Source organism: Pongo abelii, chromosome 1, assembly GCF_028885655.2.
Source record: "Pongo abelii isolate AG06213 chromosome 1, NHGRI_mPonAbe1-v2.0_pri, whole genome shotgun sequence".
NCBI classification, from domain to species: Eukaryota; Metazoa; Chordata; class Mammalia; order Primates; family Hominidae; genus Pongo; species Pongo abelii.
Window position 1 is genome coordinate 89,816,233 of NC_071985.2, and position 22,993 is coordinate 89,839,225.

At 41.9% G+C, this 22,993-nt stretch overlaps 1 protein-coding gene across 1 annotated transcript in view; it reads left to right on the top strand.

The window, feature by feature from the left end:
• The window catches only part of CD84 (CD84 molecule), a 38,428-nt gene extending 15,797 nt beyond the window's left edge, over positions 1–22,631 (top strand). The window contains exons 3-7 of the mRNA XM_003775517.3: positions 9,541–9,792; positions 10,190–10,309; positions 12,669–12,766; positions 13,727–13,789; positions 15,389–22,631. Coding sequence (XP_003775565.1) covers positions 9,541–9,792; positions 10,190–10,309; positions 12,669–12,766; positions 13,727–13,789; positions 15,389–15,454 — 599 coding nt within the window. The 3' untranslated portion in view covers positions 15,455–22,631. The remainder of the gene's footprint in view (positions 1–9,540; positions 9,793–10,189; positions 10,310–12,668; positions 12,767–13,726; positions 13,790–15,388) is intronic.
• The last annotated feature ends 362 nt before the right edge of the window (positions 22,632–22,993 follow it).

Below are 22,993 nucleotides of genomic sequence, written 5' to 3' on the forward strand. Positions count from 1 at the left end.
TGCCATGGTGGTTTGCTGCACAGGCCATCCCATCATCTATGTATTAAGGCCAACATCCATTAGCTAACCTTCCTGATCCTCTCTCTCCCCCAACCCCTCTCCAACAGGCCCCACTGTATGTTGTTCCCCTCCATGTGTCCATGTGTTCTCATCATTCTTCTCTCACTTATAAGTGAGAACATGTGGTGTTTGGTTTTCTGTTCCTGCATTAGTTTGCTGAGGGTTGTGGCTTCCAACTCCATCCATGTCCCCGAAAAGGACATGATCTTGTTCCTTTTTGTGGCTGCATAGTATTCCATGGTGTATATGTACCACATTTTCTTTATCCAATGTATCATTGATGGGCATTTGGGTTGATTCCATGTCTTACCTATTGTGAATAGTGCTGCAGTGAACATATATGTGCAAGTATCTTTATAATAGAATGATTTATATTCTTTGGGGTATATACCCAATAATGCGTTTGCTGGAACAAATGGTATTTCTGCCTCTAGGTTTCTGAGGAATGGCCACACTGTCTTCCACAATGGTTGAACTAATTTACACTCCCACCAACACTGTAAAAGCAGTTCTTTTTCTCTGCAATCTTGCCAGCATCTGTTGTTTCTTGACTTATTAATAATTGCTACCCTGACGGGCAGGAGATGGTATCTCATTGTGGTTTTGATTTGCATTTTTCTAATGATCAGTGACATTGAGCTTTTTTCACATGTTTGTTGGCTGCATGAATGTCTTTTTTTGAGAAGTGTCTGTTCATGGTTTTTGCCCACTTTTAATGGGGTTGTGTGTTTTTTTTTTCCTGTTTGTTTTTTCCTTAAACATTTGTTTAAGTTCCTTGTGGACTCTGGATATTAGACCTTTGTCAGATGGATAGATTGGAAAAATTTTCTCCCATTCTGTAGGTTGTTTGTTCACTCTGATGATAGTTTCTTTTGCTGTGCAGAAGCTCTTTAGTTTAATCGGATCCCATTTGTCAATTTTTGCTTTTGTTGCAATTGCTTTTGACATTTTCATCATGAAATCTTTGCCCATGTCTATGTCCTGAACGGTATTGCCCAGATTTTCTTATAGGGTTTTTATACTTTGGGGCTTTACATTTAAGTCTTTAATTCACCTCGAATTAATTTTTGTTTAAGTTATAAGGAAGTGATCCAGTTTCAATTTTCTGCATGTGGCTAGCCAGTTCTCCCTGCAGCATTTTTAAATAGGGAATCCTTTTCCCATTGTTTTTGTCAGGTTTGTCGAAAATCTGATGATAATTGCAGGTGTGTGGTCTTATTTTTGAGTTCTTTATTCTGTTCCATTGGTCTATGTGTCTGTTTTTGTACCAGTACCATGCTGTTTTGGTTACCTTGGCCTTGTAGTATAGTTTGAAGTTGGGTAGTGTGATGCCTCCAGTTTTGTTCTTTTTGTTTAGGACTGTCTTGGCTATTCAGGCTCTTTTTTCATTCCATATGAATTTTAAAGTAGTTTTTTCTAGTTTCATGAAGAATGTCAATAGTAGTCTAATAGGAACAGCATTGAATCTATAAATTACTTTGGACAGTATGGCCATTTTCATGATATTGATTCTTCCTATCCATGAGCATGGAATGTTTTTCCACTTATTTGTGTCCTCTCTGATTTCTTTGAGCAGTGGTTTGTAGTTCCCCTTGAAGAGGTCATACTCTTTCCTTGTTAGCTGTATTCCTAGGCATATTAATCTTTTTGTAGCAATTGTGAATAGGAGTTCATTCATGATTTGGCTCTCTGCCTGCCTGTTGTTGGTGTATGGGAACGTTAGTGATTTTTGCCCATTGATTTTGTATCCTTGAGGATTGCTGAAGTTGTTTATCAGCTTAAGAAGCTATTGGCCTGAGATGATGGGGTTTTCTAGATATAGGATCACGTCATCTGCAAACAGAGACAGTTTGACTTCCTCTCTCCCTATTCAAATACCATTTATTTCTTTATCTTGCCTGATTGCTCTTGCCAGAACTTCCAATACTATGTTGAATAGGAGTGATGAAAGAGGGAATTCTTGTCTTGTGCAGGTTTTCACAGGGAATGCTTCCTGCTTTTGCCCATTCAGTATGATATTGACGTGAGTTTGTCATATGTGGCTCTTATTATTTTGAGGTATGTTCCTTCAATACCTAAGTTATGGAGAGTGTTTAACATGAAGGGATGTTGAATTTTATCAAAGGCCCTTTCTGCCTTGGTTGAGATAATCTGTGGGTTTTGTCTTCAGTACCATTTATGTGTTGAATCACACTTACTGATTTGGATATGTTGAGCCAACCTTGCATCCTGGGGATGAAGCCAGCTTGATCGTTGTGGATAAGCTTTATGATATGCTGCTGGTTTTGGTTTGCCAGCATTTTACTGAGGATTTTTGCATCAATGTTCATTAAGGATATTGGCCTGAAGTTTCCTTTTTTGGTTTTATCTCTACCAGGTTTTGGTATCAGGATGATGATGGCCTCAGAATGAGTTAAAGAGGAGTCCCTCCTTTTCAATTTTTTGGAATACTTTTAGTAGAAATGATGCCAGCTCTTCTTTGTACCTCTGGTAGAACTCAGCTGTGAATCTGTTTGGTCCTGGGTTTTGTTTTGTTTTTGGTTGGTAGGCTATTTATTACTGCCTCAATTTCAGAACCTGTTATTGGTCTGTTAAAAAATTCAACTTCTTCCTGGCTCAGTCTTGGGAGTGTGTATGTGTCCAGGAATTTATCCATTTCTTCCATATTTTCTAGTTTATGTGCATAGAGATATTTATAGTATTCTCTGATGGTTGTTTCTATTGCTTTGGGGTCAGTGGTAATATCCCCTTTATCATTTTTTATTGTGTTTATTTGATTCTTCTCTCTTTTCTTCTTTATTAGTCTAGCTAGCAGTCTATCTATTTTTTTTTTTATTTTTTCAAAAAGCTAACTTCTGGATTTGTTGATTTTTTGAAGGGTTTTTTGTGTCTCTGTCTCCTTCAGTTCAGCCCTGATCTTTGTTATTTCTCATCTTCTGCTAGCTTTGAGGTTTGTTTGCTTTTGGTTCTATAGTTCTTTTAGTTGTGATGTTAGGTTGTTAACTTGAGATCTTTCTAGCTTTTTGATGTGGGCATTTAGTGCTGTAAGTTTCCCTCTTAACACTCCTTTAGCCTGCCTTGCAGAGATTCTGGCACATTGTCTCTTTGTTCTCATTAGTTTCAAAGAACTTGATTTCTGCCTTAATTTCATTGTTTACCCAAGAGTCATTCAGGAACAGATTGTTCAATTTCCATGTAGTTGTGTGGTTATGAGTGAATTTCTTAATTTTGAGCTCTAATTTGATTGTGCTATGATCTGAGAGACTGTTTCCCTGAATGATTTCAGGTCTTTCGCATTTGCTGAGGAGTGTTTTACTTCCTATTATGTGATCAATTTTAAAGTAAGTGAATACGGTGTTGAGAAGAATATATATTCTGTGGAATTTGGGTGGAGAGTTCTGTAGCGGTCTACAGGTCCACTTGATCCAGAGCTGAGTTTAGGTTCTGAATATCTTTGTAAATTTTCTGTCTCAATGGTCTGTCTAATATGGTCAGTAGGGTGTTTAACTCTCCCACTATTATTGTGTGAGAGTCTAAGTCTTTTTGTAGATCTCTAAGAACTTGCTTTATGGATTTGAGTGCTCCTGTATTGTGTGCATATATATTTAGGATAGTTAGCTCTTCTTGTTTAATTGAACCCTTTACCATCATGTAACGTCCTTCTTTGTCTTTATTATCTTTGTTGCTTTAAAGTCTATTTTGTTAGAAACTAGGATTGTAACCCCTGCTTTTTTCCATTTGCTTGGTAAATTTTTCCCTATCCCTTTATTTTGAGCCTACGTGTGTCTTTGCATGTGAGATGGGTCTCTTGAAGACAGCATACAGATGGGTCTCAGCATACCAGTTTGCCATTCTGTGATTTTTTAAATTGGGGGCATTTGGCCCATTTACACTTAAGGTTAGTATTGTTATATATGAATTTGATTGTGTCATCATGATGCTAGCTGGTTATTTTGCAGACTTGTTTATGTAGTTGCTTCCTAGTGTCACTGGTCTGCATACTTCAGTGTGTTTTTGTAGTGGCTGGTACCTATTTTCCCTTTCCTTATTTAGTTCTTCCTTCAGGAGCTCTTGCAAGGCAGGCCTGGTGGTAGCAAATTCCTTCAGCATTTGCTTGTCTGGAAAGGATTTTATTTCTTCTTCACTTATGAAGCTTAGTTTGGCCAGATATGAAATTCTGGTTGAAAATGGTTTTCTTCAATAATGTTGACTATTGGCCCCCAATCTCTTCTGGCTTGTAGAGTTTCTACTGAGAGGTCCACTTTTAGTCTGATGTGCTTCCCTTTGTAGGTGACCTGGCCTTTCTTTCTGATTGCTCTTAACATTTTTTCTTTCATTTCAACCTTGGAGAATCTGATGTGTCCTGGGGTTGATTTTCTCATGGAGTATCTCACTTGTGTTCTCTGCATTTCCTGAATCTGAAGGTTGGCCTGTCTTGCTAGGCTGGGGAAGTTCTCCTGGATGATATCTTGAAGTATATTTCCCAACTTAGTTCCATTCTCCCCATCTCTTTCAGGTACCCCAATTGGTCATAGGTTTGGTCTCTTTACGTAACTCCATATGTCTTGGAGGTTTTGTTCATTCCTTTTCATTCTTTTTTCTTTTTTTCTTGTCTACCTGTCTTATTTCAGAAAGATAGTCTTCAAGTTCTATGATTCTTTCCTCCACTTGGTTGGCCTAGTCTGCTGTTGATACTTGTGATCAATATCTCGTGTTGTGGTTTTCAGCTCCATCAGGTTGGTTATGTTCCTCTCTAAACTGACTATTCTGGCTATCAGCTCCTGTATTGTCTTATCATAATTCTTAGCTTCTTTGCATTGAGTTAGAACATGCTCCTTTAGCTCAGCAAAGTTTGTTATTACCCACCTTCTGAAGCCTACTTCTGTTAATTCAGCCATCTCGGTCTCAGCCCAGTTCTGTGCTTTTGCTGGAGAGGTATTGTGGTCATTTGGAGAAGAAGAGGCATCCTGGCTTTTTGAGTTTTCAGCATTTTTGCATTAATTCTTTATTATCTTTGTGAGCTTATCTACTTTTTATCTTTGAGGTCACTGACCTTCGAATGGGATTTTTCTGAGGTCTTTTTTGTTGATGCTGTTGTTTTCTGTTTGTTGGTTTTTCTTTCAACAGTCTATTCTGTGGGGCTGTTGCAGTTTGCTGAGGGTCCACTCCAGACCCTAATCGCCTCAGTTTTTCCTATACCTGGAGGTATCACCAGTGAAGTCTGCAAAACAGCAAAGATGGCAGCCTGCTCCTTTTTCTGGAAGCTCCATCCCAGGGGTGTACTGACCTGTTGTCAGCCTGCATACACCTGTAGGAGGTGGCTAGGGACCTCTGTTTGGAGGTCTCAATCAGTCAGGAGGAACAGGATCAGGGACCCATGTAAAGAATCAGTCTGGCTGCTTTTTGGTAGAGCAGGTGTGCTGCATTGGAGGGCCCCTTCCTTGTCCAGACTCTCTGGACTCTCCAAAGCCAGCAGGCTGGAACAACTGAGTTGACTGAATGGCAGAGATGGTGGCCGCCCCTCCCCACAGGAGCTCTGTCCCAGGGAGAATTCAAAACTCTGTCTGTATAACCCTGGCTAGAGTGGCTGAAGCCCCTGCAGGGAGGTCCCATCCAGTGAGAGTAAAGCAGCAGTCTGATCTGGCAAAGTAGCTGTACTGTGTTGTAGGGGACCCTTCCTCCTCCAGATCATATGAACTCTCCAAAGCTGGTCAGCTGGAATGGCTGAAGCTACTGAACCACAGAGATGGCAGACGCCCCCTCCCCAGTAATTTTCATATTAGGGAAATGAAATTTTTGTCATATTGGGTTAAATATAATGCATAATTTAAATTAATATTACGTGCTTGTTTTCACTTTTGAAATGTGATTATTAGAAAATGTAAAATTACATAAGTGACTCACATTACATTTCTTTTGGGCAACACTAGCTTCTAGCATAGAGAACACCTTGGCCATTTCTCAAAGATTTCACTGTTCATCTGCCTCATTGCAGAAAAACACAGAAATATGGGTAATCCATGTTGTGACAGATGCAATTCAGGTATATAGGTCACCCACTAAAATGCAAGTTCCATAAAGGCAGGGAATTTGTATATTGTTTATCACTGCATTCCCAGCACCAACATCATCAGGTACACAGTGGATGCTCCAGAAGTATTTGTTGAAAAAGAATGAATGAATAGTATTATTCCCCGGTTTTATAGTGCTTAGCAATTGTGAATGTTCGATTAATATAAGATGATTGAATCAGATTCTATACAGATGGACAGCATAGCAGAAAGAACACTAATGTTGTTAGTGTTCTAACATTAGGCATGAGGCATACTTTAGGCATTAGGCATTAGGCATTAGAATTAGGCATACTTTGCCAGCTGTGTGATCTTGGGCAAGTTGTTTAACCTTTCTGGCCCAAAGTTTCCTCACTTATAGAATGTAGATTGTAATCAATGGTATTAAATGAGATAATGGTAGTTGAGCTCCTAGTATACTGCCTGCCTTAAAGTAAATGCTCAATAACTAGTAATCATTAATTTTTTAATCCTTATCCCTTAAAAAAAAATCTCATTATGAAGGACTTCCTAGATGAAGAAGGCTCTGAACTAGGCTTGAATAATGTAGTCAAAGAGCCATACCCAAATGTCAACCCTTTAGAAAATATTTAACTCATTCAAGAACTTTAGCTGAGAAAATAAAGATGGTATTCAATTTTAAGATATTTATTTTATCCCTTTATATGTTTAATTTTGCCTACCCAATCTTCAGAAAGTCTTCTACCACCTGCAATTAGGACACAGTACAGTAATATCTTAGAGAAAACTGTACTGTATATACAATAAAATGTGTACCTTATAGGTAGTTAGCTGGGAAAATAAAGAGAAGGAAACTAACATTTATTGAACACCATTTATGTGTTTGGCATTCTACTATCTATTTTAAAAATATATAGATTATACATATTTAAGCAATGTATGCACAAAAAGAACAAAAGATAATACAATGAGACGTAACCCTCTCTTCTCAGAGGCAGTGGCTGCAGCCAGCTTATTCTGTGTCTTCCATAGATAATTAATGTGCATAACAGCATAGACAGACAGATGATAGATAAGTAAATAGGTAATTAGAATAATCTTTATCTTAAAAATCTCATTTAATCCTCACAACAATCGTATTTAAGGAAAAATTTTTATCCTCATGTTATAAATAAGGGAGCTGAAGCTCCATGAATCTGTATACCTTCTCCATTATTCCATAGCTAGAGAGCAGTAGAGCCTGGATTCTGAACCAGGTCTCCAGTGGCTTCCACACTCTTGGCTTGGGAGGATGAAGGTCTGTCAGCCATGACTCTGACTTTCTCTTCCCAGCATCTTTGTGCAGGTAACACCTCTGTTCCTGCTGAGAAAAGTGAGATGGGATCCTCTTCTTCACCACTGTCCCCTACCTCAACACCTACCCCAAAAAAAATCTTTCTAAAAATTGGTAAACACCAAGCACTCCCTAGGCATTTTTGTAAATCAAATTTCTAAAGAAACACACATACACACACACAAAATTTGGTTCACTTTCTACTAAATGATATCGTATCAATCACTATTATAGTTAATCCAGGTCTTTACCCCAAACTTGTTTTGGGTTTATTCCAAGTCATCACTAATTCTAATATGGAATAGATCCCTCTAAAAGATTGTTAGGACCAGAATTTCTGGCTAGCTTGGAATCAAACATTTTTACAGCTTCTTACTGTCATGTTGTGTTCCTTCACAAACACAAGATAATGGTTCTTATATCTTGTGTCTACACTTCTGAACTTATTGCCTTTCTAGACTCCACATTAATTAGAAAGTTGTGCACCAGTTCTTTCTGACTCCTCTGTTCCCTTCCTCACATAGCTACAGTGGAAGAAACAAACCCCACCACCCACAGCAACTTTGCTGAGAGGGCGCTGAACTTATTAACTCCAAATGTGGTCATTTAAAAGACCTTAATGCTTCTCCATGCCAGCTGCAGTCCTAGCTATCACTTGAATTGAAATATTATTGTTCTTTAGTAACCCTTTACTAGCCTTCAACTTTTATAGTTTACTTTTTGATTGCTTAAGTAAAAACATTTTTAATGAACTTTTAAAGAAATTATAGCTTTCCACCATGGATAGTTTTGGAAAAAATAAAGAAAATATACATACACCAGAAAACAGAATGAAAAAAAATTTTAAAGATTATTTCGGCCGGGCGCAGTGGCTGACACCTGTCATCCCAGCACTTTGGGAGGCCAAGGCGGGTGGATCACGAGGTCAGGAGATCGAGACCATCCTGGCTAACACAGTGAAACCCCATCTCTACTAAAAATACAAAAACAAAATTAGCCAGGCGTGGTGGCGGGCACCTGTAGTCCCAGCTACTCCTTGGGAGGCTGAGGCAGGAGAATAGCGTGAACCCAGGAGGTGGAGCTTGCAGTGAGCCGAGATCATGCCACTGCACTCCAGTCTGGGTGACAGAGCAAGACTCCGTCTCAAAAAAAAAAAAAAAAAAAAAAAAAAAAGATTATTTCATGTAGTTGTGTGCTGATAAATGTTCATTTAGCTCTTAATTGGGTGTGTGTATTCGTATATATATATATAATTTATGTTTAGTACAAATTTTATTTACTTGAAGGATGTGTAGCACACAGTTTCATTAATGATAATAAAATATATGTCTTTATTGTAAATTCTACATATAATTTATTTTGCTGAGAGGGCACTAGAGGATAAATTCCAATTATTCTCACAGAATGCTTTCATTGATTTTTGCTAAGCATTTATAACCCTGATCAGCTTGTAGTTGTAATTGATGTATGAGTATAGTTCCAACATGAACATTTGTTGATATTTTCATTTCAGTTAAATAATTAGAAAAAAGTGATTCAACAAAGACATATATATTGGAGCTTCATTTGTTTATCAATGACATTTGTTTATCAACTCCTTTGCTGAATTGGATAATGGTTTCCAAATACCAAAAGAATACTTCCTATTTTTTGTGCTATTCACAATGAAATGGCTACAGATATTATACACTTTTAAGTTTAATCTGCATTCCTCCATTGCTATCTTAAGTCTAGGGAAACAATCATCAAAACAGTAAATCAAGCCCTAGCTTATAGCAATTGCAAATTTCTGTGGGGTAAATACTCCTACCATGGCTGATTTTAAGACATGAAGAGTTGGAAAGACAGATACTCTGTTAACAAAGGACAGATACAATAGATGTAGATAACCTCAAGAGCATAGACAGTAGGAAAATGTCAAAAAAAAAGATTAGAAAATGATGAGTTTTGAGTATTTATTACCTTTATTTTTAACATAATTTATTTAGCTATAAGTTTTTATAATTTAATTTTTAATGATGGCTTGCAAATTTCTGAGAATTTAACAATTGGCTCCCGCAAACTAGTACAAGCCAGCTCCAGCTCACCATTGGCTCATGTGTTTGCCCCTCATAGGTCGGCTTGGGAAACCAAAAATTACACAGAGTTTAATGGCATCTGTGAACAGCACCTGTAATGTCACACTGACATGCTCTGTAGAGAAAGAAGAAAAGAATGTGACATACAATTGGAGTCCCCTGGGAGAAGAGGGTAATGTCCTTCAAATCTTCCAGACTCCTGAGGACCAAGAGCTGACTTACACGTGTACAGCCCAGAACCCTGTCAGCAACAATTCTGACTCCATTTCTGCCCGGCAGCTCTGTGCAGGTAACCAACTCTGCCCATCTCTCCTGCTGAGTCTCGGAGATCACTCTGAGGAGCTGCAAGGTCTGAATGTGGGCTACATTCTCTAGGGAGATGTGCTTCCTTTATCTTTGGCCTGGTCACTGAGGGCATCACCTCCCAGGAAGCCTACTGGGAAAGAGGCCAAAGCCTTCTGAGAGATGCTAGACATTTCTGGGTGTTCTGTGGCAGCCCCTGATCAACTCTTTGATTCAATTTCTCATCCTGGCTTTTAATAGCAGAAAGTTTAGTTTCCCTAGGAGCTTTGGCACTCCTTTGGAGGGCACCCAATTTTCATAATGCCCTTGACTGTGGGCAAACCTGCCCAGCCTCTTGGGCCTATTTCCTAAGAATCCAGACTCACTGCATCTTCTATTTTCAGACATCGCAATGGGCTTCCGTACTCACCACACCGGGTTGCTGAGCGTGCTGGCTATGTTCTTTCTGCTTGTTCTTATTCTGTCTTCAGTGTTTTTGTTCCGTTTGTTCAAGAGAAGACAAGGTAGGATTTTCCCAGAAGGTAAAATGTGGAAACTCACCTTCTCTCCTCCTGGGAATGACGCCATTTATCCAAGGTTTAGCTGAAAGGTCCATTGTTCCAGGGGATCTGCCTTCTTCCAATCTCCACCCCACCACCTCCCAGAATGATGGCTCTGAGGATGGTATGACATTACCCTGAATGGTCTTCAGAATCCATTCCTGAGATCACCAGCATCTGGTGGGCCCAGAACATGGGTTTGAGCTTAGTACGTACATGAACAAGCTGTGCTTCACTGTACGAGTGTGTTCACCTTTCCAGCTCAGGGCCCTCACATGTGAAATGTTTGGACTAGAGGATCTCCAGGGTCACTTCCAATTTCATTGTATTTTGATAATGACTATTGGAGAGTCATTGAGAAACATATACTAATCCTGTACTCCATGGTTGTCACTAGGTCCCTCTGAATCCCTCTGGATCATTCTGTAGTTGCGCCATTCTCAATTCAAAAAACCTGATCTTAGACCCTCAAGGAGTCATTATACCCTCCTATTCACCCACATCCCATGTCCGCCCAAGAACTTCCTTTTCCCACCAATCACAATAAAAAACATGGAACTTCTTCTTCCATGTTCCTGACTCTCCTTTGGGTCTAATTCCTCAGGTTCCTGCTTGAACACCTTCACTAAGAACACTCGTAAGTTCTCAGCCACAAAGTTCCTTGAATAATAATTGGGAGGGATGGGGAGTTCCCAATAGAGTGGTTAAGACTAAGCACGTGATTTGCAGTCAGTCTGGGGGTGAAAGTCCCAGCTTGACCATTTATCAGCTACCAGTTATTTTATCATTGTAAGCTTCCATTTTCTCAGTTGTAAAATATTCACAGTAATAAGGTGTGCTGCATATACTTATTAAGTAGATTAAATGGAATTAGAAATACAAAATACTTGGCCCAATTCCCAGTACATAGTAAGTACTTGATAAATGTTAGCTAGTATACTGATAACTGATGGGCCTGGGGCATGGTACGGAGGAGGCATTCTGGGGGAAGGGGATTTGTGACATGTGCCATACTCAAATGGCCTCACAATGGGGAGAAGTCACAGCCTGCTTGAACCACAGGTGATCTGCAAGGTCCCTCAAAGAGATATAGTCTTCAATCCCTGACTGACTCTTGGGAAGAGAAAAGGGCTATTCTTTGTATCTATAAATGAGACAAGAGAGAGCACTCAGTTTGTCTCATACTCACCAAATAAGTGATAGGACTAAACTCTGAATGTTGGAGCCCTGTAATACTGCTCAGCTCAGACCTGTTATTTGCAGGTATGTTGGTGCCATGGATTATGAAGGCCCAAAATTCTGGCCTTCTTTTTTCACCTTGACCCTAAAATGTTCTGTGTTAGTACCAATCAAAGGAGTACACTGACGTGAATGTCTCTTCTAGCCTATACATTCTTAAAAGGAAAGACTTATCTACTGTCTTTTCTTCTCTGGGGCCTCACACAGAACCTGGCACATAGAAGGAGCTTAATAAATGTTTATTAACTGTGTGAACTGGCAGGGTGCTGTGGCTCATGCCTGTAATCCCAGCACTTTGGGAGATCAAGGCATGTGGATCGGCTGAGCTCAGGAGTTTGAGACCAGCCTGGGCAACATGGTAAAACCCTGTCTCTACCAAAAATACAAAAAATTTGCTTGGTGTGGTGGCACATACCTGTGGTCCCAGCTACTCAGAAGGCTGAGGTGGGAGGATCACTTGAGTCCGGAAGATAGAGGTTGCAGTGAGCCATGAGGTGGTGCACCACTGCACTCCAACATGGGTGACAGAGTGAGAACTTGTCTCAAAAACAAACAAAAACAGACTGTGAATCAATCAAACAAGCAATAAATGTTAGTGAAGCATCTACTATGTGCTTAACATTGAGATGGTTACAGCAAGGTCTGCACCAAAAGAATGTAAAACAGTGTATAACTAGAAATAATCAATCAAGTTAAAAAACTAAGACCGTGACGTGGAAAGTCAACTAACCATGCAAGACAGTCAGTGTTAAGTGTCAGAGACACGAAGGGAGATCCTGGGTAGAAGAGCTACATTTGACTGGAGAGCTACATTTGACTGGCCACACAGGGAGGGGTTGGGGAAATTGTCTTTGGCCTAATCTGGACTCTAGAGTAGAAGAGAATTCCCGCTGACCTGTGGGTGAGGCCTCAGCCAAGTGACTCCTGAGACATTCTGAGGATCCAAGCATCCATTTCAAAGGATTGCAGCCATTTAACCCCTGGCGGCTTCCTTTCTTCATCTTAAAAAGAGAACATTGGAATAGATCATCTCTAAAAAAACCACCTTTCACAGACTGTGGGTCTATATTTATTTGTGAGACAGATGCTGCCTCAAAGAAAACCATATACACATATATCACGGCTTCAAGGAACACCCAGCCAGCAGAGTCCAGGATCTATGATGAAATCCTGCAGTCCAAGGTGAGCTGATGCAATTCATGGACACCCCTGTGCCACCATCTCCATGACAGGGAGTCATGGGCAGCCATTGCCTTCTGCTTATTGTTGTCTAGAAAGCAGCCATGGCCAAGAGTCCAGAGGTTTCAACCAGGAAATAACATGTCAGGGAAGTGATGCCACGGATCTTTCTATGAGGACAGGAACGTGACCCATTGTCACCCCATGGCAGCCTCCATGGGCTGAGGCCCTGAGCATCCCACAGTGGGCCTGGCTCCGGTTAGATGAGCCATAACTAGGAGCAAGGCGCCCCCTAGAGGGGCCGCACAACAGAGGAGCTCCTGGAGTGAGGTGAGGGCTGCTATGTGACTACCAACGTGGTGAACAGGTTGCTAAGGGGGCTCCGAGGCAACAGAACTGACAGACAAGTTCCCTTGAATGCCCCTCCTGATCTAGCAGCAGTGGCTTGCTTTCCTCAGACTCAGAGTCACTGTTCCACACCCCTCCTCCCATCTGCCATTTACCTGCCTGCCCCTCCCTCCCCTCCACCCTGGATCACCTTCTCCTGTGTCCCCACCAGCCTGCCTCCTTAAAGTCTGCAAGGAATCAAGGGGGAGACTGAGGTCTGCCTGGTCACTCTAGCGCTGTGCTTGGACTGATAGGGCAGCTGGATCCATAGAGCCCATGGAAAGCTAAAATCCTGACTGAGCAGGACTCATCCTGAACCATGGGATCCCTCCTCTTGGCCTCTGAGGTTTTTCACCCCCGAGACCCTGCCCAACTGCTACCCATTCACCCCCACCTTATCCCTTCCTGATCCTAAGCCTCTCCAGAGTTGGATGGAGCCAGAACTGAGGCCAAAGGGGAGGCCACCTAGTAAATGTGGGACCAGGGAAGGATGGTGGGTAGAGGCAGAATTAGGAAAGGGAACTTGTAAGATTGGGCCTGGGCTCCCTCACTGAGGGGAAGATGCGTGTTTTACAGGTGCTTCCCTCCAAGGAAGAGCCAGTGAACACAGTTTATTCCGAAGTGCAGTTTGCTGATAAGGTAACCCCTTTCTGGCTTTTTATCCTTGCTTTCCTATCTCTTCCAGCCATTCTGGTGTACCCGGTCCATCCAACCAGGGGCTAGCTGGTTCCCCTGGGACTCCTCGTAGTTCTCAGGACCCACTGCCTAGGTTTTCGGTCTATATGTATTTCCACCCATGCACAAAGCCCCACTCCCCAGGTCAATGGCCACCCACAAGTTATCCTACTTGGGATGCTGATCCCACCCTTCAAATGCAGAAGTCCCTATGCCTCTGGACTATGGTATGGGAACTCCATCCCGTATAATACCTGGGGTCACTGCTGGCTCACGGTGTGAAAATGAGAAAACAGGTGCTTCCCTCTGAGCAAACACAGGCCCATGCCAGATGCCCAGATGGGTGCAATGGAGCAGAAGCTGAATTTCAGTTCATTTGCTCCCTCAGCTGCTCTTTTACCACACGCAGCCTGCACAACCATTTGTAGTGTCAAGTGCCTTGTGCCTTATGCCTGTGCCTTATGTCCTTCTCTGCCATATGCAAAGCCTTCTGACAGGACTTTAACTTTTGGGGATCTAAGGAGGGATTGTCACTATCTGAAAGTCCTCACTGCTGCTACAGTCAGGACAGCTTTAGGGTTGCTTAAAGAATCATGTTTTCTAAGTATTCCTGTTTAATAGCTGAGCTACCAAGCAGGAAGCTAAACTGAGTACGAATTAAGAGTGATCCTATAAGGCAATAGGGAGGACATCTATGAGCTCGACGAGCAGGGCAGTGCTACTTCCTTTTAAGGAGGACTTGAAGCACAGGGCAGTTTGCTTGAAAAGATAAGCCAAATGGACTGGACAACCAGATAGAGGGACATTTACTTTCTCAGTGATCTGGAGAGGGAAGGAGGGAAAGAAAAAGAAGGGGAGGAATGAGGAAAGAAGAGGAGAAGAAAAGGAGGACAGGAAAGAAGTGAGGGTCAGGGTGCCCAGCATATTTGTGCCGGGATCTCAAGGAGAGTTGGAGGAACAAGAGTAACTTAATTTAGAAGGAGATAAAATTTGAGGGATTAATCATGGAATCCTGGATTGTGACATCTAAAGATAAATCCTTAAAGACAAGTTAGATAACAATTATTGGGTCAGTATTTAATTGAAAACCTAAGACTCCTCAAACCAATGGGAAGATTGTTTGCAGCCCTCTAAATACCTAGAGCACAGGAGATGCTAGCAGTGAGTCCCCACTATGTATAGGTGAAAGAGGAGTTATTGGGATACAAAAAAACTAGGGCTCAACTAGGAACAAGGAATGCAGGTAGCTTGAACCTGAATGTTACAGGCTTCAAGCCTATAATCAAAATCCATTCCAAATATGCCCCCTCCCCCATTCCCTCCCATTGCTCTTTTCTGGGCTAAGAAGTTAATTGCTCAGGGCCTCCCAAATGGGGGGTAGCTGGAGCAGACATGAGGGACTCAGCAAAGAACAAGTCCCTGCTACCCCAGATTTCCCCAGCATGAGGCAAATCTAAGGCATCCCCCTGTGCCATTTGCTTAACTCCTCTGGGAACTTGCAGGACTGGAGTTCCCCAGCAGCACCTCTCAGTTAACATTTTCTCACGTTTCTCTCCTGCACAGATGGGGAAAGCCAGCACACAGGACAGTAAACCTCCTGGGACTTCGAGCTATGAAATTGTGATCTAGGCTGCTGGGCTGAATTCTCCCTCTGGAAACTGAGTTACAACCACCAATACTGGCAGGTTCCCTGGACCCAGATCTTCTCTGCCCAGCTCTTACTGGGAGATTGCAAACTGCCACATCTCAGCCTGTAAGCAAAGCAGGAAACCTTCTGCTGGGCATAGCTTGTGCCTAAATGGACAAATGGATGCATACCCTTCCTGAAATGACTCCCTTCTGAATGAATGACAAAGCAGGTTACCTAGTGTAGTTTTCCCAAACTTCTTCCCATCATAGCACATGTAGAAAATAATATTTTTATGGCACACTGGGATAAACAATCAAGATTGCTCACTTCTGGAAGCTGCATATGACTAGAGGCCTCTTGTGACTGGAGGTAACAACCCTGCCCAGTAACTGTGGGAGAAGGGGATCAATATTTTGCACACCTGTAATAGGCCATGGCACACCAGCCGAGATGCTCTGCTCACCGTCAGTATGTGTGAAGATCCCTGGTGCATGGCCTCCACCATGCGTCTTGAGTAAATTAAGAAAAGGTGCCCTTCAATTGAGGCAGATGCAGCCCTCCCCCCAAGTGCATGGCTTGGAGAGCAGAATGTGGGCTGCATATAAGCACACTCATCCCTTTGTCTGGGAATCTTTGTGCAGGGCACAACAGGCTTAATAAGTCCAAACACAGATGACAGTGCTGTGTGGGTCTCTGTCAGAGTTGTGGCTCTCAGCCATGTAGACACACTCTCCAAAAGGAGTGTTGGAAAATGTTCTTTCTGCAGGGTCTAGAGACTGCTGGGACACTTTTCTTGGAGTGCTACTTCAGAAGCCTCATAGGATTTTCTTTCTGGCCAAGATTTCCTTCTGTATCACTCCAAGCAGCCTCAGCAGAAGAAGCAGCCATGCCCAGTATTCCCGCTCTCCAAAAGGAATTGACCAGCTTATATTTCTCACACTTCTGGGGAACTGGGTATAATCCAACCATCAAAATAGAAGACCCTGCAAGAAGCAGAGTCATTCTCCAGAAGGAACTTGGGAGATGATGGTGCAGATGATGAAACTGGGTTCATCCCAGTTCCAAAGGCTCAGAGAACTACAGAGTTTAAGCTGAGGTAGAGTGCCCCCACCCTGGCATGCCCCACAAACAGACCACCAGCCAGCTTACACAGGCATTAACTCTCTGCAGTGAGGAAGAATCATTCACAACTGAGCAGGACATTCACATGATCATTTGAGGAAGTGTTTCCCTTATGTGTTAGCAAATATAATCGGCTAACTCCTAAATCCCAACGAATAGTCCTAGGCTGGACAGCAATGGGCTGCATTTAGGCAGATAAAGACATCAGTCCCAGTAAATGAATCCATAGACTTATCTAGCACCAACTACCATTAGCACTATGTTAGGAACTGCAAGGCCCCAAAGTAGAAGATGTGCGTAATGTCTGCCCTTGTGTAGCTCAGGAGACAATTCCAGCACAGACACTACCGTTAATGCTGAACTGCAGCTGCAAGTAATGGCATGAACAGTCAAAAAACACCTTATGAGGGGGCAGGGATGAAGCTGGGCCTTTAAGGATGGCTGAAATTTGGATAGAGAATGAGGAAGACAGAGGGCCTCCAAGTGAGAGAAACATGAAAAATGAGCAGGGGCCTGGATCAGTGGGGAATATTCAGAGCACCTCTCCAGATGCACCACGCATGCTCACAGTCCCTTGCCTATGTGTGGCAGAGTGCCCCAGCCAGATGTGTGCCCTCACCCTATGTCCATTTACATGTCCTTCAATGCTCACCTCAAAAGGTACCTCTTCTGTAAAGCTTTCCCTGGTATCAGGAGTCAAAATTAGTCAGGGATCTTTTCACACTGCTGTTTTTTCCTCTTTGGTCCTTCTATCACTAAAACTCATCTCATTCAGCCTTACAGAATAACTAATTATTTGTTTTCCTCACTACATTGTACATGTGGGAATTACAGATAAACAGAAGCTGGCTGGGGGTGGTGGCTCACGCCTGTAATCCCAACACTTTGGGAAGCCAAGGCAGGCGGATCACCTGAAGTCAGGAGTTTGAGATTAGTCTGGCCAACATGGTGAAACCCCATCTCTACTAAAAATACAAAATTAGCCAGGTGTGGTGGCACACAACTGTAGTCCCAGCTACTCTGGAGGCTGAGACAGGAGAATCGCTTGAACCCAGGAAGTGGAGGTTGCAGTGAGCTGAGATCACACCACTGCACTCCAGCCTGGGAGAGACAGTGTGAGACTCCATATCGGAAAAAAAAAAAAAAAAAAAGATAGAAGCCAATAAGCATGGTGCAATCAAATTCTGGCAAGCATTAAATATCAAGATGCAGCTGGGCACAGTGGCTCACGCCTGTAATCCCAGCACTTCGGGAGGCCAAGGTGGGCAGATCACTTGAGGTCAGGAATTCGAGAGGAGCCTGGCCAGCATGGTGAAACCCCATCTGTACTTAAAATACAAAAAAATTAGCTGGGCGTGGTGGTGCACACCTGTAATCCCAGCTACTTGGGAGGCTGAGGTGGGAGAATTGCTTGAACCTGGGAGGTGGAGGTTGCAGTGAGCTGAGATCCTGCCACCACACTCCAGCCTGGGCAACAGAGTGAGACCATGTCTCAAAAAATAAAAATAAAATAAAATAATATCAGGATGCATACATCAGAGGCTGTTCCTGGTGTAAAGGCACTTTGGAGGGAGAAGACTCTTAGAGTAAGGCAGACTAACTAAGAGGTCAGCTGAAGCACCAAACCAGTTGTAAGGAGGTGAAAGGCAGCACCCCAGGAAGAGACGTGCAGGAAGGAGGAAAGAGGCTTGGTCGTAAAGGATGGAGGAGTTCCAAAGTGACACTGAACAGGCTGCGTTTATCCTAAAATAAAACCACTCCTCACTCTGTGGATGCGTTGAAGACTCATTCCCAAACATCTTTATTCTCTGACTTGCCCTCTTCCTCTTCCTAATATGCTCACTCAAGTAAAATTCCTAGTGTCCTAATGCCCCTGTGCGTATTGTCAGAAATAAAAATCAGAAGCAGGTTGGATCTGTTAGGTCTTCCAGAAGAGCAAACCTGGGAAGAAGCCAGAGCCCAGGAATTCTGAAGGTGGCCTTTGGACTCAGGACACCCTGCTCTTGTCTCTCCTCTCACTGCTTCTCTCCTATGAATCTCCTGATTCATGAACACGTTATCTGTTCACTCTTCTCTCTAGGGCTTAGTTCTTAGATTTTCCTTCTGTAAAATGCATGTGATCTTATTTTCCCCTCCACAACTTTCCAGATGAACTAGACTGTGACCAAGAGGTCTATAAAATCAAAGCATCATGGAACAGGATCTTGTATCAAACCAAAGTGTGCCAGTTTTTAAAAATGTGCATCAAAATGGAAATCTCAGAGACAGAGCCCTCTGGTGGAAAGTTCTAGTAGGTCAGGACAGTCCTTCTGCCTGCAGACACCTCGGGCTTTACTGAGGGACTCAACTGAGAAAATGAGGAATGTTGCAGCTCATGATTCTTAGAAGAAGAAAGTGAAGCTCGTTTAAAATATGATTTAAAAAATCTATAGAACACTCTAAACTACACAGGCTATGAGAGAATAGCCTGGTTGAGCCAGCTTGGAAACTGGGTACAGGCAGGAAGGAGCCTGTCTAGTTTGGGCCGTGTCCACAGAGAGCACTTCTTAGGTCCTGCCTGGAGAGAAGGAATGGCTGGGCTATATTTTCTTCCAGACTCATTATTTTTCTTCTGTTTGACTTTTCTCTGAATTTCCCTTGATTTGTATAAATTTTCTCAATAATTAGTGACAGTCTCTACTGATTGTAAAATGAAGCTTGAAGGCCAGGCACAGTGGCTCATGCCTGTAATCCTAGAATTTTGGGAGGCCAAGGTGGGTGGATCACAAGGAGCTCGAGACCAGCCTGGCCAACATTGTGAAACCGCGTCTCTACTAAAAATACAAAAAAATTAGCCGGGCATGGTGGCACGTGCCTGTAGTCCCAGCTACTCAGGAAGCTGAGGCAAGAGAATCACTTGAACCTGGGAGGTGGAGGTTGCAGTGAGCTGAGATCACGCCACTGCACTCCAGCCTGGCTGAGATAGTGAGACTCCGTCTCAAAAAAAAAAACGAGTTTGAAGAACAAAGACAATAAGAGGAAGTATAATGAGTGGTCATAAATGTGGGCTCTGACAGTAGAGTGCCTGGGTCTGAATCCTGGTTTCTTAGTCACGTGACCTTAGGCAAGTTACTTTAACCTCGCTGTACCTCAGGTTGTCCATCTGTAAAATGGGCATAATAATAGTGCCTACGTTGTAAGGTTGATGTGGGGATTAAATGAGGTGTTGCTCATACAGGAATGTGCCTGTGCATGGCACAGTTTGGGAAATTTTTTATAAGCTGTTCTTCTAGGCCTGAAATCTTCAGAAGATGCTAATCCAAATTCATGAAATAAGCTTCTTACAACAGAAATGCTGCTAGTATTATGCAAAATTAATGTTGTATATCAAACTTTTAACTCTCATCCCTCCTTATTCAGATATATTTTGTTATAAGCAATGTTTGTTCCCCCCATTATTATACCACAGTCTACTTACCTGATGCTATATCTGCCTCCCCAGTTAGACTGAGAGAACAGGAGATATACCTAAATAATAATAATAATAATAAATAATAATAATGGAGAGCTCCTTGAAGGTAGGGAGCCTGTAAGAATCATTGAGGGCTTATTTTGTATACCAACTGCTAAACTAGATGCTTCATACATTGTTGTCAATACTCATGACAGCCCTGTAAAGTAGAAATTAATTCTTCCAGTTAACACTAGGACTGACATATGAATACCTTGGCAAAGCTGGAAAGCTGGGAAGACAGTATTTGAACTCAAGATTTCTTGTCACCAAGGGCCATGCACTTGTACTCTGCCATGTGGCCCCTTTTTACCTCCTGTGGATTCCTCCTACCTGGCTCTTGGCCTTGGGTGTACACATACCTGGCACTTTGCTTGACATATAATAGGTGGACCACAAATATCTACTGAATGAATATTTGCATATACTAATATTTTAAGGTACTAAAAGCAGCTCAAAGTAAATATATTAATATATTAATTCCATTGCTATCTGGATAACCACTCATTGAAAATGCCCGTTTAATTAAAGAAGGTTGGATAGAGCTCTCTACATGCATTTTGGACAGGCAGGGGTTTCAGGTCATAAACATTCTGATGAGTTAATATCAAATGAGAGAAACTGTAAATTTCCACTACTAAAAATCACAAAAATAACAGAAACAAAAGAAGAGATAAGAATTTGGGGAGTTGTGCTGAACAATTTAGTGGTTAAAAAAAAACAACTGTGCATGTTTAGACTTAAATAAGCCCCCATCCAAGTATGAAGAGTCCAGTAATTTTTCAAAACATATGAAAGTGTTAATACATTTTGACAAAGGACTATTAGAAAAAGTCCTGAATTCTGACTTGAGGGAGGAAAGTAATGACTAATACATTCTCTAGAGACTTGCAGACTTTGGGGATTCATAAAGCAATGGATGATAATTATTAACTGTTGCTGGCTGATTGCCCAGACAGTTCTCAACAGCCCTGTACAAGTCTCTGGGTTTGGGATGGATCGATTCTGAGACTGGAAAATGGCCAAATCTTTGCAAATGAGAAATATTTTTCTTATAAGGTCTTATTGTAGGCAAATAATTACATAGATTATTCATCAGAGAATTTTTAAATGCTCATAATCTCAACTCTTTCATTTACAACTTGTATTTCCAATAGTTTATGGGTCATCTCTGCATAGATGTCAGAAGTCACCTCAAGTTTAGTGTGTCCAAAATCGAACTCACAGGTCTGTTTCTGACCTCCCAACTTGCTTTCCTTCTGTTTTTCCTATGCTAATGATCCACCATAATCAAAATAATTAACATTTATCCAGTGCCTACTATGTACTATTCCCTGTCCTGTTTTACATTTACTCATTTAAAGCCCATAAGAAACATTAAATCTCATCTGCCTTCTGAAGAAGACACAAACATTCTCTCTTTTACAAAGTAGGAAACTGAGTCACAGAAAGGTGAAGTCTTTAAGGCTGAATCACAGTAGCTCATCCTGGTAAATAGAAAAGCCAGGATTCAACTCTAGGGGCTGGGTGCAGAACTGCTATTCTTCACTGCTTCACCAATCAGCAGCTACTCAAGGCAGAAAACTTTTTCATCCTTGGCTCCTTCATTCTCCCTGTCACCCCAGATCCCCGCCACGCCTAGTCAGAGAATAGGTCCTGTCAATTCCAACTTATCTATATGGCTCTTCTCAGACATGTGCCCTTAATCGGCCTAATTCTCTAACACACCTTCCCTCTACATGCTCACTCCCTCAGATCATTGCTTTATCACTTGTTACCTGGGTTGCTATTACATAAAGAGCAATCTTTCTAAAATGAGGATCTTATCACTTCACTTCCATACTAAAATGTTTTTCCTGGGGAACCACACTCCTTAGCAATCTGACCCATCAGACCTTCCAGGCTGTCTCCTGCCTGCTCCCTAGGCTCCAGCCACACAGAATTATCATGGGCCCACACACCCACTAAATCCTCCCATGCCTTTGCCCATGTTGTGTCCTCTGTCTGGGATGCCCTTCTCTCCTTTCTGTCTCTGGCTTTTTCATACATCAAGCATCAGACTGAATATCCCTTTTGTGTGGCCTTCTAAAACCTCCCGTCCAAAGCTAAATATATAGCCCTCTATTTATACTTTTACAGCATTTGGCACACAAGTACAGAGTAGTAGCTTTTTATCACATTCTCTGATAATTATATAGATATGGTATTTCTTAGCTCTCTCTCCAACTGGCTAATAAGTTGTTTTTTGTCTGAGTGCTTAATTTTGTGTTTTGTGTCTGAGTGCCTCAGTTCCTCAAAAAAAAAAGTTTTTTGATTAGTTCATTATTCATTTGAACATGAAAATTATGCTCACTAGTGGCAAATGCCACTAACCATATTCCAGAAGCTAGGTGTCATGTTTGCAATAAGATATCTTATCCCCTCTACAAGTCACCTTTTATTTCAGGCATTTGTAAATGTTCATTAATAAAGTATGGTTCATAAATTTTACCTTGTAAGTGCCTAAGACATGAGACTACAAGGTCCATTTCAGCAGGACACAATAAATATTATTTTATAATGCATCTATTTTGTGTTTTGCTTTGTTTTGGTTTTTGAGAGCAACAAAAATGAAGTAAACAGATGAAACAGCAAAGGAGACAGTCCACATGATAAAAGCCCTGTGCCATCTGAAAACCCAGGCCCTGAGTGGACACAAGAGACCAAAGGATTGAGGGTATAAGACAGACAATGAAAAAAAGAAAGGCTGATGTAGAGAGATGATTGGGACCTTGAGAGGAGACTGAGAAGCTAGAGACAGGAAGGACAAATACCAGAAACAGAAAAAACCCAGAGGGCAGCAGAGGTGCTTGGTTAAGGTGGAGAAGAGAGTTCTGCCTTGATCAACCTAGAGAGAGGAAATTGAGGACTTAAATCACGTTTTGGG